General features: G+C 43.8%; 1 protein-coding gene across 1 annotated transcript; it reads left to right on the top strand.

Moving 5' to 3' along the window:
- Positions 1-3570: 3570 nt before the first annotated feature.
- LOC137650749 (uncharacterized) lies at positions 3571-4251 on the top strand. The gene has a single exon (XM_068383931.1). The coding sequence runs from the start codon at positions 3571-3573 to the stop codon at positions 4249-4251; it is 681 nt and encodes a 226-aa protein (XP_068240032.1).
- Positions 4252-20091: the final 15840 nt, after the last annotated feature.

Here is a 20091-nt window from a genome sequence, read left to right as displayed (position 1 = left end):
CGCGGTCTGGAGCAGGTGGCTGGGGCGCAGGGCCAGCAGGTGTAGAAGCGCCTACCGGAGGCTGCTCGTGGGCGCGTGCAGGAGACTTTTCCTGAGCGCTCGGGCATGCAGTGTCTCGTCCAACTCTGGAAATGCGCAAAGGCGAGGGCTGACGCGTGGGCGAGTTCTGAGGGGGCTCAGGTGATCGCGGGCGAGAAGGAGAAGGAAGAGTCTTCTTGCCTGCGCCCAGATCCGGGGATCGTGGGCGCGCAGGAGAAGATCGCTGGCGAGCTGGAGATCGTGGGCGCGCCTGGCGCGTGACAGGAACAGGACGCGCAGATGCGCGCTGACAAGTAGGAGATCGCTGGCGCGTAGGCGCATGGTGACGAGCAGGTGTTGTAAAATATAGGAAATTTCAGGGTTGGCATGGAAATGTGTCGAACTTTAGTAAATAATAAGAGGCGAAATACTAATCAAATTAATTAAGTATTGTGAAGTATATTTCGTTCTTTTTAAATTAAATAAATAATTAATAAATAAATAGATAGAATATTATAAATAAAAGTATAAATAATTAGTACTGTATAAACATTTGAGAGATGCCGCGAATTAAAGTACTAGTAGAGTTGTACGGTCGTAAATAATCGATTGTTACCGTTTAGCTCTTCCGAAAAACTAGTTCAATAGTGTGCAGTAGTGCGGAAAAGTTAAAATGGGGAGAGTATTTTTCCTTCAGAGTTAGTAGTACTAAAACCTCCGCCAGACAAACAGTGCTCTCTCTGAAAATTAAGTGATTTAAAGTACAAGAAGGAACCAATTTCATCAATTCCAAGGAGCAAACCAATTTGGAAAGTGCAAAGTCGCTAAGTATATTTTCTATTTTTATTAATATGTAATAGTGAATAGAAACTATGTGTCTTTGAAACCTTAGCTCATACAGGTTGGTTTTTGAAGTTTGGTTCTTAAATAGGTTCCTTTTGTTAATTACGTGTAAATTTTCTCTTATAATTCCAAATTGCTCCTTTTTTATTTCGGAGATTAGATATTTATCGTAAATGTTTGCGTTAATAATAGTATATATAGATAAGTAATATAATGTTTAATTTATCGGTAACTTGGAGCTTTTGTCACTAGCCTAACTTCCGTTTCGATCGCCCATTTGATGTTGGAACGTTTGGTCAGTCCCATGTTAAATTGCATTAGTGATTTGGTCGTTCTTTTATTTAATTTTCTTATCCTGGCCTGATTTAATATGAAAGTTTTATTCATTGTGTATTCTTATGCTAGGGATTTGAAGTCTGTTGCCTCTGTTAAATAATTCATCCCTTGAAATGGAAAATGAGGATCAAGTAAATTTTGACTTGCGTTTCCTAGCCTACCCTGGAAATGATTCAGTATTTTTTGGATCATCCTGAATTGTTTTGAGTTAATTAGGGATGAGAAACCTGATAAAATAATTATAAAGGGCTGGGTTGAGTGGACCTCATTGTTCAACTGTAATTTTAAAATTAATTCTATATAATTTCAATCTCCATTTTTTTCGCTTTGCATTATGGCTAGTAGCAGTGAATTATTGGATTATTTAGGGGAAAACCCAAATAAGTTGCCATTGGATGAGGTTAAAGAAAAACGAAGTTTTGAGGAGTAAAAGAGCCACTCATAAACGAAAAATCACTATATATTGTAAAAAGTTGCAGGAATTGCATGATACTGGAACATTGCATTCATCTTTGTGTAAAAAGCAGGTCAGTGAAGTGGAATTGGAATTAGGTAAAGTAAGTGACTGCAATGAATTAATTAATTTGCTAATGGAAACAACTGAATTAGGAATCAGAGATGAACAGTGTTTTAATAATGAACTAGATGATCAAGCTCAATACAAAATTAATGCTTCAATAGAATTAGATGCTTATGAAGATTATTTGGTTAAAAAAAAAAAAAAAAAAGAGAGATGAAAGTGTTGGCATTTCTGTAAATGATTTCAGTGATTGTATGAGTGATGGTAAACCTCCTACTTTAACTTGTGGCACTTTTAATGGCAAAGAGAAGGATAAATTAGCTTTTCATAATTTCTTGAATCAGTTTAATAATGTAATTGGTTCTAGAAAACACTTATCAGCTTCGGCTAAATTATCATATCTGGTTGGTTACTTAAAGGGGTATGCACTAAAACAAGTATCACATTTGTCTATTACTGATAAGAATTACGCAGTAGCATTAGATTTGCTGACTGATGAATTCCTAGATGAGGATTTCATAATAGATGAAACACTAAAAAATATATTAAGAGCTGTCCCTAGTGATGATAATGATCTTGAGTTTTCCAATGTTAAATATTTTATAGCAGAGGTTAGATCTTATTTATATGAATTGCAACATTATAATATAGATTTCTTGGAAGAGGGTTCTGCTGGTAATATTCTTGTGAGTCATTTGATAATGAGTAAGCTCCCTAAAGTAGTAGTGAAGGAGTTGATAAATAAAATCTCAAAAAAATATCCTACCTTGTCAGAGATATTTTCCAACTATAAAGAAGCTTTGAAAACTTCAAGTAGAACTACATCTGTGAATAAAAAGTTGAACAGAGACAGTAAAAAACCAAATGGCAGTAGTCTATCAGTAGTGAAAGCAAATGAAATAGAGCAAAAAATTCCCACAGTACAAAATTTTGACACTGGTAGCTGCAAATAAAAAGGTTAAAAGTCATTGCAAATTATGCTTTTCTGATGGACACTCTTTAGGAAAGTGTGAAACTTATTTACAGTAACCTATGAGTCTAAGTTAGCCAGAATAATAGAATTATCTCAGTGTACTAGGAGTTCAGGTTCTGGTCATAAAGAATCTGAATGTTATAGGAAAAAAGGTATGATGAGGTTTAAATGTTTGATTTGCAAGAAAAGAGAGCATATAACACCTTTGTGCCCTAATCAAGAAAAAACTACAAAGACTAATGTTAGTGTAAATTTGTGCTATGCATCCAGAAATATGGATATCGGTAATATTTTACCAACAATGACCCTAAAGTTGAAGAATGGAAAGAGATGCCGTAAAGTAAGGGGTTTGGTGGATTGTGGTAGTCAGAGGTCCTATATAGTGAAACATGTTTCCAAAGATATGTGTTCAGAATATGAAAGTTTATATGAATTGGAACATGAAGTGCATACATATATAGGTCAAGAAACTAAACAATTCAAACAAATGTCAACTGGTATAAAGATAGGAAATAGATTAGCATTTGTGCCTTTATTAATAGACGAAGAGATGAATATTTCCTATGAAGTGCCAGGTATGAACCAGATAATAGATAGATTGAAATCAGAGAATAAAAGTTTGGCTGATGAAACCTTTTATGAAGAAAGAAATCATGAATTGATAGAAGTAGATATGCTGATAGGTATGGATATAATTCAGTATTTCTCCTTGTCCATTTAGAAATGTGATGGTGGTTTTTGTTTCATATTGAATGGAAGGGTAGCCCCAGTAGGAAATGCATTAAACTTTCTTAATTCTTATCAAAGAAAGTCCTTGTCTGAAACTCAGACAAAGGCAAAGCAAGTTAGTAACAAGACCAAAACTATGGTTAACTTAATTATGGATCTTCTTAAATCATATTTTAATCCATTGGAACATATTTTGTCTGACAGTGAAGTAGATAATGGGCTGGAAAATACATTCAGTTTTGAATCTATGGGTATTAAAACTAATGATAAGGAGCTGGTCTCATTTGATAAACAACAAATAGAAAATTTCCAAGAAGGTATTAGTTTGAAGGAGGGTTATTATCATGTTAAATTACCTTGGTACCCTGAAAAAATTTCTCAAGTGCCTTCTAATCATTTTATAGCCCTTAAGGTTTTGGATAGAACAATGGAACATCTAAATAGGAAGGGACTATTAAGTAGTAAATATGAGGAAGTTTTTGATAATCAATTGAAAGATGGAATCATAGAAGAAATAAATGTATCACCTTCTGATTATGATAATTATACTTGGATACCTCATAGGCCCGTAATAAGAACAGATGAACAAGTAACAACTAAAACAAGACCTGTTTTCAATTGTTCCTTAAAGACTAATAAAGAGTTGCCTTCACTAAATGAAGCTGCATACTCAGGAATAGATTTAATGGGTTCTATTTTGAAATTATTATTTTATTTTAGAACAAATGAGTATGTTATGCTAAGTGATATCAAACAGGCGTTTTTAATGATAAAGCTTTCAGAAGAATATGATAAAAACAGGTTTTGTTTTTTTCTGGAAAAGAGGAAGTAAATTAGTATATTATAGCTATAAGACTATAGTTTTTGGTTATACATCTCCACCTTTCATTCTTAATTATGTTATGAAGCATCATGCTAAGATGTATCCTGAGGAAAAGTGTAGAGAAATTTTAGAAAATAATTTTTATGTAGATAATCTAATAATCACAGGTCATAATATTGATGAATTACAGGAATTATATAGTCTTTGTGCATCAAGAATGCAAGAAGGAGGATTTACCTTGAGGTCATGGAATTCTAATTCACTTGAATTAAGGAAAATCATGGAGGCTGAAGGAAGGCTAGTTGAGCATAATTGTATAGAAGAGAAAGTTTTAGGTTATAGGTATAATGTAAATAGTGATAAGTCTGGCACCTTGTAGTGTGGAAACCGCTGCTGACACTAAAAGAAAATTGTTCCGTAACCTAATACAAACCACGCTATTTACATGGGGTATTATTTTGGCGGAGCTGAAATGACGAGCCATTAAATTTTAACGAGGGTTAACTACCCCCTCGCTAGTTAGCGGGGGGGGGGGGGGGTAGGGAAGGGGTAGCTAGCTACCCCTCCCCCCTCACACACTGTGGGTAGGGAAGGGGTAGCTAGCCACCCCTCCCCCCCTCACACACTGTGAATAGCTCAATTCACTTTTGGCTCGGACAGTGATCGGATGTCTCCGTTCCTGTCCTCGCTTGGCCAGCCATTTTTCTTGTTTTGTCTTTACTTAACTACTTACATTTCTTGTACTCATATATATATATGTAGCATATTTTATGTTTATGTATATATCTGAGTATGGAAATCAGTAAGTTTCCTTTTCAGTGTTCACGCTTGTGTGTGTACGATATCTCCGTGTGGCCGCCGGCAGTCAGGCCTCTAGTAGTAGTTCATGGTTCGCGATCTCTCTGGAGTTCGTTCACCTTTACTACATTTACTATAATTATTACATAACTCCTCTATGAGGGTGGAGTTGCAACGCTGTGCTTTACAATTATTTTTTTATTACTTGTTATAATCTAATTGTTTTTTGTTAACTTCAGTTTGTAGAACGTTTTCCCTTCGGGGTTGTTCGTTCTTACTTTAGTGAACTTTCTTTGAATTGCATAGCGTAACTGTTATAATTCTGTTTTATTACAGCTTTCGCCCGTGCCCTCCCCCCCCCTTCCCATGAGTATAGGTGAGGTGGAGGGCGCTTGCCCGTTGTAATTCTTGTTTTTTTTCCGTCGGGTTCCTCTTCGGAGTCTTCCCGGGGGAATGAATGTTAACTAATTACTGTTTATTTTTTCACAGTTAAGGATTTGCTTTTCGTTTGCCTATGGGTCTACGAAGCAGAGCTGTCTTGTGGGTACTCGTGGAGTCGGCTGTGGCCGCCTCCTCTTTGGATCTTCGTCAGGGGCGTGTCTCTCCTCCTGGAAGTCATCCTGTGATACCGACAGCTCCTCAGTTCATCTTAGAACTCTCAGGAGGCTCGCCTCCTTGGGTGGGGACACTTCCCTTCCGAGGGAGGTTCCTTTCCCAGGTTTGAGTTGTTTCTCTTTCGGGGGAAATTTCTCTTACCTTAATAATTTATAATTGATTTGTGCAACTATGCTCTTGGGGCTGAGCGGTTGCATTTGCGGCTACTTTCAAGGGGCTGAGCAGCTGCAGGGGCGCCTCTTCGGAGGTTGGCTCCCAGGTCACTTGTTGACCCGTCAGTCCTCTGGGCTCCTCTTTGGCCTGCGAGTGTTTCTTCCCCGTGGGGGAAGCTCACCTCAGAGATCCCTCTTCGGAGGCCTCTTGTTGCTGTTGTTGCTGAAGGCTCAGTCTCCTTCAGGGGGCAGTTGAGTCCTCCGGTCTCTCCTGCGAGTGTTTCTTTCCCGTGAGGGAAGTTCACCACAGAGACTCCTCTTCGGAGGCTTACTGCTGCTATTGTTGTGGAAGGCTCGGTCTCCTTCGGGGGGCAGTGGAGTCCTACGGTCTCTCCTGCAAGTGTTTCTTCCCCGTGAGGGAAGTTCACCACAAAGACTCCTCTTCAGAGGACGGTTGACCCGTCTTCCTACCCAGAGGTCGCCTTCGCTTCGCCCTCTTCACGAGAGAGGTCTTCCTTCTCCCTACAAGGGAGTTAGGAGGCGCCTCTTTGGATCTTCGTCTCTTCCCCTGTGGAGGACCCGTCTTGTCTGGAGAGGATCGTCACTGCAACTTCCTGTGGATCGTTCGCGATCCCCTACACCTACCAGACCTCCCTTCGCCGTTCCTGGCTGCTGACGTGCTTTGGGCGCCTACGCAGGATTCCCATGCGCGCCCACCTGCGCGCTTGCGTGCAATGGAGCTCTAGCTCTCCTGCTCGCCAGTGCTCTCCAACGCGCCAGCGATCTCCTGCTCGCCAGCGCTCACCTGGGTGCTCTCATCTTCCAGAGAAGTTACAGCGCTCTCCAACGCTCCAGCGATCTCCTGCTCGCCAGCGCTCACCTGGGCGCTCTCCTGCGCACCAGCGCTCACCTGGGCGCTCTCCTGCTCGCCAGCGCTCACCTGGGCGCTCTCACCTTCCGGAGAAGTTGCAGCTCTCTCCAACGCGCCAGCGATCTCCTGCTCGCCAGCACTCTCCAACGCGCCAGCGATCTCCTGCTCGCCAGCACTCTCCAACGCGCCAGCGATCTCCTGCTCGCCAGCGCTCTCTGCTCGCCAGCTCTCATCCTCCAGAGAAGTTGCAGCGCCTTCCTGATGCGCGCACTGCGCACCATCATTCTCCTGCGCTCAAGCACTCGCCCGCGCGCAAGCACTCATTTGTGCTTGTGCTTGATGTACGCCCTGTGCGCCCACGCTCGCCTGGTCCTGATGAACGCAAGGGTTCTCCTTTGCCTCGCTCGCGCTCTCCGGAGTGCCCATTGATCCCTGCGCGCCCAGTTGCTCCTGCGCGCCCAGTTGCTCCTGCGCGCCCAGTTGCTCCTGCGCGCCCTTCTATTGCTGAGCGCCTTCTTAGTTTGGCGCAACCGCGCCCACGATCTTCTGCAGCTCGTCCTTCACGTCCGCATGCCTTGGTTCCTGCAGACCCTAAGAAGGGGCGCTCGCTAACGCGCTCTCCTGGCCGACGTTCTCCTGCGCTTCTGGACTTAGTCAGAGTCTGAGCACCCGCACGCCCGCGCACCAGCGCTCCCGCGTGCCTACGCGCATTCACACATGCGCGCACACGTTCTTTCTTGAGTCCGTGCTCCTACGCGCCCACGCTCCAAGAAATCTCCTGTTCCTGTCCAGCCAACGCCCGCGCGCCCGCGCACCTGCGCGCCCGCGCACCTGCGCGCCCGCGATTGATTGATTGATTGATTTAAAGTTTTCAGGCATCCTGACATCTGAGGTCATTGACGCCGGTAACATTTAATTTATGTATACAAAAATAAAAAAATAAAATAAAATAAAAAATAAAAGAGTATTCAATTAAAATCATAAAAGTTGAATGTCATAAAAGTTAAATATTTTTCAGAAGACCTGCTTCTGAAATAAATCTAAAAATGCCACTTGCATGGTAGGACACATCATTTCCAAGAATCATGGCAAGGATGAACCTGCCACCCTCACCTCGAGCCTCAAACAAATATCTATTCCGCAAGTTGTTATAATTGGGGCATTCGGTCAACAAATGCCTTACTGTTAGAGGTACTAAACAGTTGTCACAATAAGGTTGGTGTTGGCCCTTCAGCAGAAACTCATGTGTCAACCGAGTGTGACCAATACGGAGACGACAAAGAGACGTCTCCCATTTTCGGGGCATCATATTATACCTCCAAGGAGATATGTCATTTGTTATCTCTCGCATTTTATTGCCATCTTGACTATCCCATTGCTGTTGCCATTTATTGCTAACCAATTTCTTGATGTCAGGTAAGAAATCATTACAGGGAATGGGATACCTTCTTGGCAGCAACTCGGATGAAGCCTCCTTAGCCAGTGAATCTGCCTTCTCATTCCCAGACACACCTACATGTGCTGGAACCCAACAAAATTGAACTGTTATACCTCTCCCTCCAATAATGAAAAGCCATTCTAAAATCTTTAAAACTAGAGGGTTATTAGAATTAAAAACTTCCATAGCTTGAAGGACACTCCTTGCATCACTAAAAATTGTAAAATTACCCTCCTTCTCCAACGCTATTTTCTCAATAGCGGTTAATATGCCATACAGTTCGGCAGTAAATATGGAAGCGGTCAGAGGAAGTGCACCTCTACAATTAAAACCATTACTATGTACTCCAAATCCAACGCCAGCATCAGATTTGGAGCCATCAGTATAGATAAAAGTTGATCCTCTATGTTCTTTAACATGTTCATTAAAAAGAGACCTGGCTTCTAGGTCTGACATATTCTTCTTATCTCCAATAAAATATTTACAAAAAGATATCTCTGGTAACTTCCATGGAGGCGTTGATGATACCTTGAATGGAAGTACCTTATTTCTAATTATATCCAGACTATTTAATAATCGTTTCACCCGAAAACCATAAGGTTGAGGAGATTTTGGGTGCAACTCAAAGTATGATGCGTGTCTTACAAGGCTTGCGCGCCCGCGAGCCCTCACGCCAGCGTGCCTGCGTGCTCACACACATGCACGCAATTGCGCGCATGCACGCACAATTAATGGCCTTTTGACCCACGCGTGCACGTGTTCTCGCGCGCATGCATGCATTCGCGCGCCTATGCATGTCACGATCTTTTCCACGTTTCTTCCCAAGAAGACCTCTTGGGGATGGGAGACTTAGCTGCCAGTCCACCAAGAGGAGAGCACAGCGAGGCAGAACATGCGTTCTGGCAGGTCCTTGGATTGATGAGGGAGCTCAACAAAATCAAGGACCCGGAGACAGCCCTTCGCGAGGGGAAAGACACCGTGCTTGACGAGGTCTTTGGTGTCCAGAAGCCCCTCAAGACTAGTGCGGATTTGCCCTGGTCTAAAGGGGTGAAAAGCGCCAGAGACAAGGTCAAAGCTCAACTCTCCGGTCTGGCCTCCTCAGGACGTTCTTCTGCCGAGTTCAAACTCCTCCCACCTCCTCTAGTCCCACACAGGAGGTATTTCGAGATCGACGGGGAGTCTTGCATGTCTCTTCCACTCCATTATTCCATGGAAGAATTGAATTGAATTGAATATAGGATTTAGGCATTAAGCCAAGCACTGGGGCATCAAAGGCCATTCAGCGCTATATAACGAAAATCATTCAATAATATCTGTACACTCACACCATTTAGTATCATTTTAACCTTTAATACAAATCGTAGCACATTCATACAATAAAACCTAGATGTGAAATAAATAGGGATTAAAAGGGTAAAATAAATAAATAAATCAATAAAATCAATTATAGCTCGTAATATAACCCAATACTTTGTATAAATTTTCTCAAGTTCAGGGTATTACAGTTTTCCCCCAGTATATCTCTTAAAGGTTTGTCCTGGAGTAAATGTGTCCTCCTCTGAAGATTAAAAACAGGACAATCAACTAAAATATGTTTAACATCCATTGTCACTTGACAGGTATTACAAAGAGGGGCCTGTCTCCCTTCCCCACTCTTCATTAAATAATTGTGCGTTGCATGTGTATGGCCAATACGCAGCCTAGTTGAAATAATGGTATCCCTTCTACTTGTAGAATTACAAGATAACCATTTATCCACCAATGGGTGGATTTGTTTCAATTTTGTATTGGTGGTCAGTTCAGACCATCGAGCTTGCCACTTATTTTTACAGTAAAGATTAATCTCACTTTTAAGATCTTTGTAAGGAATACTCAAGGGGGATGGATTACTTAGCCCTTAAGCTTCCTTTGCTGCCTTATCTACTTGTTCATTTCCATCCACCCCAACATGGGCAGGGACCCAACAGAAGTGAACACTGATACTCTTCCTAGACTGCAGAAGTACTAACCAGTCCTGCACCTCTTGTACTAGATGATGGCCTGGCATAATTTGTTTTAATAAGAGTAAAACACTATTGGAATCCGTAAAAATTGTATACAAACTATTTTGGTTGCCATTTTTAAAAATATGTTGGACTGCGAGAATTATTGCGTACAGCTCAGCAGTAAAAATTGAACAAGAGGATGGGAGTTTCCTTCTAATAACAATATCCCCCACCACAGCTGCACTTCCAACTCCTGCAGCCGATTTGGAGCCATCTGTAAAAACATGTTTCCCATGATGTTGAGCAGCATGATTTAAAAACTCACTTTTCATTACCCTACTAGGTAAGGTATTTTTCCCTCCTGCCATAAAACATACTTTAACAGGTGGATTACACCAAGGAGGAGACTTGGGATATCCTACCTCTGCTATCTGTGCTGTTAACAAGCCTACTTCTCTAGCATCATTTTTCAGCTGTACTTCCAAAGGCTTAGGCACTCTAGATCTGTTAGGAGCCCAATCTAAAGGCGCCCTAACATATTTACAGTTAGGATTGTTTCTCACAGCAAGGGACCTAGCTAAAAACCTCAAACTCAACTCCTCTCTGCGAATGGAAAGGGGAGGTATGCCAGAATCAACATAGAGACTGTCAATGGGAGATGTTCTGTAAGCACCTGTGCAGATGCGAAGCCCAGCATTGTGAACAATATCAAGTTTTCCAAGTAAAGTCTTTGTAGCTGACCCATATATTTGGCATGCATAGTCTAACTTGCTCAGACACAAAGATGCATAAATTCTAAGCAAAGTTGTTCTATCAGCACCCCAATCAAAATGCGATACCACTTTCAGAATGTTCAGTGACTTCTTGACCCTGATAGATAGGTCATTTATACGGGGACCAAATGTCATTTTCTTGTCGAAAATGACTCCAAGAAACTTGACACTATCCTCATATGGCAAAATACAATCATTTAAGAAAAGGGTAGGGATCTCTTCCCTTTTACGAGTACGAGTAAAGCGAATGGCTTTGGTCTTCTGAGGAGAAAACATGAATCCACGAGAATTTGCCCATGCGGAAGCAGCATTTATTGCAATTTGAAGATTTTGGCATGCTTGTAGTGCAGATGATCCACTACAATAAATTGCAAAGTCATCGACAAATAGTGATCCTTGTATGCCAGGAGGTATATGACTAATGAGACTATTAATAGCAACAGCAAACAAGGTCACACTCAACACGCTGCCTTGGGGGACACCTTCTTCTTGCATGTAGGATGAAGATAGTTCTGACCCTACTCTCACTTTAATTGAGCGGTTTGATAAAAATTCTTCAATAAAAGAGAACATATGTCCTCCTATACCCCACGAGGCCAATTGCTTTAAAAAACCACCCCTCCAGGTGGTGTCATATGCCTTTTCGAGGTCAAAAAAGACACCCACCACCTGGTTTTGGTTAGAAAAAGCATTTGAAATTTCCCTTGATAACATCAGCAAAGGGTCTAGAGTACTTCGGTTCTTCCTAAAACCAAACTGTCTGTTAGATAAAAGATTTTTTGATTCTAGATACCACACAAGTCTGTTGTTGATCATTCTCTCAAATAGTTTGCATATGCAACTGGTCAAGGATATGGGCCTATAACTAGATGGCAGTTCTGGGTCTTTACCAGACTTGTGGCCTGGAATTATAAATGAAGTATGCCAGGAATCAGGAGATGTATGGGAAGCCCATAGACCATTAAAGGTTTCTAATAAAAATTCCTTGGTATCCACTGGAAGATGTGATATCATTTCATACCGGATGCCATCCTCACCTGGGGCAGTTAAAGAAGAGCTAGAGATAGCATTTTGCATCTCCTCCATACTAAAAGGCAGGTTAAAAGCTTCAGTATTTGAAGAAGCAGGAGGAACAACAGATGTTGATGCTCTAATTTGTTGAAATGCTGGGGAATAGTTTTCCGCACTTGATACATGGGCAAAGTGCTTAGCAAGAACCTCTGCTACATCTTTGGGGTCAGATATATATCTATTATTTTCCCTTAATATTGGTAGAGGCTTAGGGACGAATTTACCTTGAAGTTTTCTAATCTTGTCCCATATTTCCTTTGAAGGAGTTTTGGTATTAATATTAGATATATATTTCTTCCAAGATGCTCTCTTTGCTTTTTTTAAAAATTCTTTTTTGTTTGGCACAGGCTCTGAGATATGCTATTCTATCTGCTAAATAGTTTGTTCTCAAGTATCTTCTGAAGCAAGTTCGGGTCACTTTTCTTGCGTTGGCACATTCTTTACTCCACCAAGGAACTACAGAGCGATGAGGTAAACCGCATGTTTTAGGTATAAACTTGCTAGCATTATCATCAATAATATTTTCAAGATGTTGATAGGCATGCACTGGAGATGTAAATTCATCATACTCTTTATCGGTGTGTGAACAGTTTTCATAAGCTGCCCAGTCTGCCTCATCTATCTTCCATTTTGGTGGACACTGAGAAGGAAGATTATGGACATAATTTAACATTATTGGCCAATGGTCACTGCCATGTAGGTGCTCATTTACTGACCAAAGGTAGTCCAATCGAATGGATGAGGAACAGATTGACAAATCAATGGCTGATGTAGAGTTGTGGAATACATCATACCTAGTTGGAGAACCATCATTCATTAGTATTACATCATTGTTGTCGATTAATTCTTCAACAAGATTACCCCATCTATCGCACACATTTCCACCCCATAAAGTATGCTTTGCATTAAAATCACCCATTAAAATAAAAGGGGCAGGAAGCTGATTGATCAGGTCTTGGAGGTCAGAAAGTCTAAGCCTTCTTGGATTACCAGCATGATCTAAGAGGAAAGGTTCTAAGGATGGTTCAATATATAGCGAGCATAAAGTAATTTTTTTTACGATATGAGTTCTAACTGCACATGCCTGTAGTGGTGTATTGAGTGGGATCGTTTCAAATTTTACAGATTTGTGAATAATAAAACCTGTACCACCTTGAGCTCTTGCAGCTTGCAAAGGAGGGGATCTACAAAAATGATAATTGAGTCCAGGATTAAATGGTTTGTCACTGATCTTGGTTTCCTGTAGGCAAATTACCTTCGTGTCCGAGTCCCTGGTTAAAGTTTTTATTTGCTCAATGCAAGTACTTAGACCTCTGCAATTCCACTGGATGATAGACATTATCTTTTGTTATTATTTTTCTTTGTCTCATTTGTCTTTTGGGACTTTTCAGATGAAGCCATGTAAGGCCTGGAGATGGAAGGCTTTACTAGGCCACCACTCTTCTTTTCTTTCTTTCTAGGATCTTTATAAGAGTCAACCTTAGGATCATGAGCAGTAGGGCACTTACCTGACTTAGATGAAGGTGAGGATGATGGGGACCTTTTCCTCTTTGGAAGATCTTGTTTTCCAATCTCCATCAAATCAGGTAGAGATTCTGCCTGAGACAATACATTTAAGGTGGTGGAAGCCACATTGGCTTCCTTGGAGGATTGTGCTAGAACTTCAACAGTTCGAGCACTTAACCCAGAAGGCTGGGCTACTACCTCTAGGGGAGATGCTCCTATCGGTGACAATACTTTTGGTGTGTTGGGAACCATATTGACCTCTTTGGAGGTTTGAGCTCTGGCTTTTATAGGCTGAGCACTTGACCCAGATGGCTGGGCTACTACCACTAAGGGAGATGCACCTGACGGGCCAGGTGCTGCCACTGGTCCCCCTGTGGTAGTAAGGGGTAGTGGATTATAATCTTTTGTTGGCATCTTAACCGCGCGAGCAAAATTAAGTTGCCGATTGAGTAAATGCTTTGCATAACCTACACTTATATGTTCAGCATTTGCTTTCAAGATTGCAGCTTCTTCTTTCTTGTATTCTCTACATCTTTTATCATTTGATTTATGATGATCTTTACAGTTTGCACAGGTTGTATCTCTGTTGCATTGGCCATGTTCTAACAAAGAACAGTTAATACAGATCTTCGTATTATTGCAGTACCGGGAAGGGTGACCGTACTTGAAACAATTAAAGCATTGTAAAGGCCTAGGTTTATATTCTCGAACACGTACTCTTTCATTCTCAATAATTATATGATCTGGTATAACAGGGGTTTCAAATGTTAAAACTACCATGCTTGTTTGAGGGATCTTACTTACTTTCCAAACATTAGCAGGGCACATGTCCAGAATTTCTGGTTCTGAAAATTCATATAGATCTTTATCAAAAACTACTCCTTTACCATAGCTGAAGCTCATATGTGGTTTAATATCCTTAATAGGATCAATTTCTGCAATCTTCATGCCACAAAGCATGTGAGCTTGAGTATCTGATTTTGCATTAATCAAAACAGATTGCTTACCGTATCTACTAAAGGGATTTTGACGAAGGAAAAATCTATTTCTGGGGAGAGACCTGTGGCGCCCGGCGAAAAGTCCTTCTTGTATACCTTTTCTGATAAAAACCTTCCAATTATACCAGAGAAAGATAAAAGCATGGAATGCTGAGGTTACAACCCTCGCGCGAGCACCTTTTGGGTGTCGTGTATAAAGCAAAGGCGCGTGAAATCCACTATTCACAGGTTGTCTTCCATTTAGTTAATTCCTTCGCCAAAGGGATGGGCCGATACAGAGGCCCTAGACACATCCCCAACGCCGCACCACCCACGCCACGACGCGAGCGCCATCTGAACAACATCCTTCTGTATTGACCATGATGGCTTGGAAAGGAAAGGGTGGGATCGTGTAAAATAAGGGGAAGGGTTTCGCCGGGCGCCACAGGTCTCTCCCCAGAAATAGATTTTTCCTTCGTCAAAATCCCTTTTCTGGGTCGAACCTGTGGCGCCGGGCGAAAATGTACCAGAGAATGCCTTCCAAGCCCAACAATAACTACTAATTTAATAAGGGGAGAGAAACAACACCATGTAAAGAAAATCATATATAATTCAGGTAAGTAGGCAAAAAATATAAACTAGCCACAGGGCATAGTGAGAGTAAGGATAAACAAACATGATAACAAGGAAACCTCTGAGTATCAGAGGAAAACATGCAACAAAACTGACATGGCTAAGAATATCCCAACTTAATAACAAGGAAAAACAATAATAGTTACAATCATATTAACCTAATATGTAATACACTTAGGGCTAACGAACCACCAAGGAAGCGGCGTCGTGGTGCGAGTGGCGGGTAGGAGGGAGAAGAGAAGAGATGGATGAAAGGAAGAACAAAAGATCAATGGGGAGAGATAAGGCTCCCAGCTGCAACCGTTGGATATTTAAGAGCCTGTAAGTTCTTTAGATAGTGGCGTTTGAAGACCATAGGAGATTTCCAACCCGTGTACTTCTTAAGGTTATCAAAGTCCATATTCTGGAAATAGTTGATGGAGGTAGCTATCGATCGGATATCATGAGCATGGGGAAATGATCCCGGATTGGCTTGTTTAATGAAGTATAGGATCTGTTGCCTAATGCCACGTATGGAAATGGTACCTCCTTGTTCTCTGATAAACAAGGGGCCAGACGATCGGGTAGCAGTCCTGGCTAAAAAGGCCCTGAGAGTGGTGACCGGACATAGAGAAGTATCTTGGAGAAGAGGAATAATCTTCCAAGGGGACCACCTATTTTGGGGGTCCTCGTTCTTAGCTAGGAACGCCCTGTCTGGTGAAAGAAGTACCTCACCTGAAGGGAGGAAATCCATGTTCTCTGAGTTTCGTGAGAGAGCTGCTAGTTCTGAGATTCTGGAACCCGAGGCCAAAGCTGTTAGAAATAAAGTCTTCCTAAGAAGAGTGATATAAGAGCAGGATTCGTTGTCCGTGTCGGAGGCCAGTTTGAGGACATCATTTAGAGACCAAGAGACCTTTTGAGGACGGACCGAAGGTCGAAGCCTAGCACATGCTTTTGGAATAGATGAGAAATAAGACTCCGCCAGGTTAATGTTAAACCCAACCAGGAAGACTTTCCTCAGAGCTGACTTAATGGTGGTTATAGTGCTAGCTGCTAGGCCTTTGTCAAAAATGGACCTAAAGAAGGAGATGGCTAAATTAGGAGTCATAACCGAATGGTCTGAAGTCCTTAAGAAATCCGCTAGTTTCTTAACCGCCGAATCATATTGGCGAATCGTTGAGTCCCTTTTGTCTGATTCTATAAAGAGGACATTATCTGGGTCGATGTTTGCGTCCCTACGTGCCGCAAACTTCATGAAATCCACAAAGTTAGGGTTTTGGCTATCCTTGAGGAATCTGACACAGTCCGTGTTTGGACCACCTGGGTCAGTTTGGGGAATGGGATCCGGAAGGGACGGAGTTTCAACTCGAGGAGGAGAGGAAACCAACTGCTCTTTGGCCAGTGAGGTGCCACTAAAGCTACTACCCCGTTGAAGGAGCGGAGTTTGTGCAAGACTTTCAGTAGAAGATTCACTGGAGGGAATAAGAAGATCTTCTGCCAATGGTTCCAATCCAGGGTTAATGCGTCCATGGCATAAGCCTGAGGGTCCAGGTTCGGTGTCACATAACACGGGAGTTTGTGATTGAGTCGGGTCGCGAATAGATCTACCTGGAGACCTGGAACCAGCCTGAGTATCCACCGGAAGGAGTGCATGTCCAGGGACCACTCCGATTCCAGTGGGCTCGTCCTGGATAATGCGTCTGCTATCACATTCTGGACTCCTGCTAGGTGAGTTGCTGACAGGAACCAGTCTTTGTCGGCTGCCAAGGTGAAGATAGTGACCAGGATCTGATTCAGGTTGGGTGATTTGGACCCCCCCCTGTTGAGGCAGTGGACTACGGCCGTGCTGTCTGAGACTACTCTGATGTGGGTCGACCTCGGAGGGGAGATTCTCTTCAGGGTCAAGAACACCGCCATGGCTTCGAGAACATTGATATGGAACTGTCTCATGGCGGGTGACCAAGAGCCCTGACACATCTGATGTTGGGAGTAACCCCCCCAACCACTCAGAGACGCGTCGGTATGAATTGTCACTTGTGGAGAGGGGAACTGTAGAGGAACCGACTTGGAGAGGTTCCTCCGATCGGACCATGGTTGTAGTCTCATTTTCAAGACAGAGGGGATCTTCAAGGTCTTGTCTCTTAAAGGTATTGTCGCCCTCTTTCTCCAAACTCGATTGATGTCTTTGAGTTTGGCTTTTAATAGGAGATCGGTCAGTGAGGCAAACTGGAGTAGGCCGAGGACTCGTTCTAAAGCTCTTCTGGACACCTGTTTGTGTCTGAGAAAGTTCCTGACCTTGGAAGCTATCTCCCTCATCTTCTTGGGAGGAAGGGAGAGCTTGTGCTTTGAGAGGTCCCAACGGATGCCTAACCATTCGAAGAGGCTTGATGGTTGTAGGCGGGACTTCCGGAGGTTGACTTGGAAGCCCAGTTTGGCGAGAAAATGGAGTACCTTCGACGTAGCTCTTTTGCATTCCTGGTGCGACTGGGCCCAAATGAGCCAATCGTCCAGATAGGCGACGATTTGTATCCCTTGGTGTCTGAGTTGCTCGAGCACCGTCTCCCCCAGTTTCGTGAATACCCTGGGGGCAATGCTGAGACCGAAGGGCATGACTTTGAATGCGAAGGCTCTCTTGCCGAGACGGAAGCCTAGATAAGGAGAGAAGTTTCGAGCTACTGGGACATGATAATAGGCGTCGGTAAGATCGATAGAGGTGGTGACGGCCCCACGGGGAAGTAAGGTCCGTACCTGAGAGATAGTCAGCATACGGAACTTGTCGCAAAGGATGTAAGAGTTGAGCTTCGACAAGTCCAGAACTACCCTCAACGCTGACGAGTCTTTCTTCGGGACTGTAAACAGGCGGCCTTGGAACTTCAGGGATCGAACCCGCTTGATTGCTCTCTTCTTGAGTAACTCCGCAGTGTACTCTTCCAGGATGGGAGTGGGTCTCTGGAAGAAGGCCACCGGTGGAGGAGGGGATCCCTGTGACCATTTCCAACCCAAGCCCCTTGATATTATGCTGTGAGCCCATGGACTGAAGGTCCAATGATCCCGGAAGTGATAAAGTCTCCCTCCTACCGGCATCACATCATTGGGAGGGAGTGAACTTAGGGCCCCTCCCTCCACGGGAACCCCTTGCTCTGGGCCCGCCGCGTTGGCGGAACTGTCCTCTACCTCTGGAACTCCCTCTTTGGTATCCACGAAAGGAACCGGAGGGTTCGTAGGCAGGGTTGTATGCAGGTGAGGGCATCCAAGAGGGGTTGGGCTGTGTACCAGGGGGAGCAGCGAGGTAGACTACCTGCTGAGGAGGCGCCTGTTGTCGAGAAGTCGAGGCCGCGGAAGGCTGTGGGGACGAGGTACCCCGGGCCGCTTTGTAAGGACTAAACCTCAGCTTCTTCTTGAAGAATGTGTGTCTCTGGGGTTCGAACCTCTTTTTGGCTGAGAGACCCCACCTTACCTGCAAATTCTGGTTTGCCCTCGCTGCGTCCTGAAGAACCTTATCCACCTCGGTCTGAGGGAAGAGGGTCTTACCCCAGCAGGAGGAAGCTATCAGTCTGTTCGGCTCATGCCTGATGGTGGCCTCCGACAGAACGAACTTCCTGCAACTAACCCGTGCTGACCAGAAGTCATGGAGATCTATTTGGTAGGATAGCAGCTGGTTCTTTGTGGCGACTCTGAACAGCGTTTCCTCTGGGTAAAGAGATGCAAGGGACTCCATGGAGGTGATGGATTGGAGGGACCTAGCAAGTCTAGTACGGGTCTCGAACTCAGTTTTGAGAAGACTCTCTATTAATCTGGGAAGCTTCTCAGAGAAAAGAGTAGAGGCACAGTCCGGGTCTAGTTTCCCCACCGTGAAGGTAGAGGCCGCAGCATCCCAGGCTGCCGAGGAACCCGGAATAAGCAAAGAGGTGGGGTCCGTCTCCTTGAGAGCCGGCATGGAAGAGCCTTCTTTGATGGCCTGTATAGTCAGCTCTGTGACTTTGTCTATGAGCGGCAAAGAGATGGAGGCCGCTGTCGTAAAAATAGTGTAGGAACCCTTGTGAGGGGTGAGCTTGGAGTTAATACACCCCCACTCTGATAGTGTTCTGGCCCAGATAGCCTGGGCCTGCTCTTTTGGAAATATGACCGTTTCCTTCGGTACCTTGTCCATACGGACCAATGCATGTTCCTTTAACCGTACAAAACCATTGAACGGGAATGCTAGGCCCGGGGGATAGAACTCCAGGTCCTCTAGAGGGCGGGTGCCCATGCCCTCCAGAGTTAGGGAGCCATCTACGAATGGAGCATGCAAAGCAAACCGCCAAGGATTGTTTTTATCGAAGGGCGGCAGCTTCGATGCGTCTGGGGCAGAAGGGGGAGGGAACTGAGTTCCGGCGCGGATCAGAGTAGCCATCATATCCTTAATCTCTGTTATTGCACCAGAGTGATGTTGAACTTGATCCCTGACCAATCCTTTGATCAGTTGGATGGGGAGGAGATCAGCCCAGGGTACCTGAAAGTCACCCGTTGGCTTTTTCTTGGATTTGGTAGACTTAGACTTCTTAGGAGTAGTGGTTTTACGAGGAGCAATATGAATATCAGGAGCTGTCGAGGGTCCGGGGACCGGTGACGTTGATACTGGCAAAGCTGAAGTCTTATAAGTTCGAAGTGGCTTCACCTTGGGTCGTACGGAGGCAGAGGGATCCCGAGGAGAAGCCTTAGAGTTATCAAAACCTAGAAAGGAAGAGGTAGAAGAGGGAGTAGGAGAGAAAAGGGTTTCCACCAACTCGGCACCACTTACCTGCTCGTCCCTGGGTTCTACGTCTATATCCAGACCAGCCATGTCCATCGGTACGAGGGTTTCGTCCTCCACGGAAATGGTAGCCCTGACTTCTTCAATTAAAGGGGCAGCAAGGTCAGGAGAGACTGCAGCAGTAGTCGAGCCTGGGAAGAGACGGGAGGCCATATCCCCATCGAGGAGATAGGGAGCGCCGAAGAGTAGCCCTTGCTGACCGAAGAGAGACATCATCGGCCTGTAAGATTTGCAGTGATTAGTGATGGAGGAGGGGGTT

The sequence above is a fragment of the Palaemon carinicauda genome, chromosome 1 (assembly GCF_036898095.1).
Source record: "Palaemon carinicauda isolate YSFRI2023 chromosome 1, ASM3689809v2, whole genome shotgun sequence".
In the NCBI taxonomy this organism is placed as follows: Eukaryota; Metazoa; Arthropoda; class Malacostraca; order Decapoda; family Palaemonidae; genus Palaemon; species Palaemon carinicauda.
This window is presented reverse-complemented; position numbering and strand designations above follow the sequence as displayed.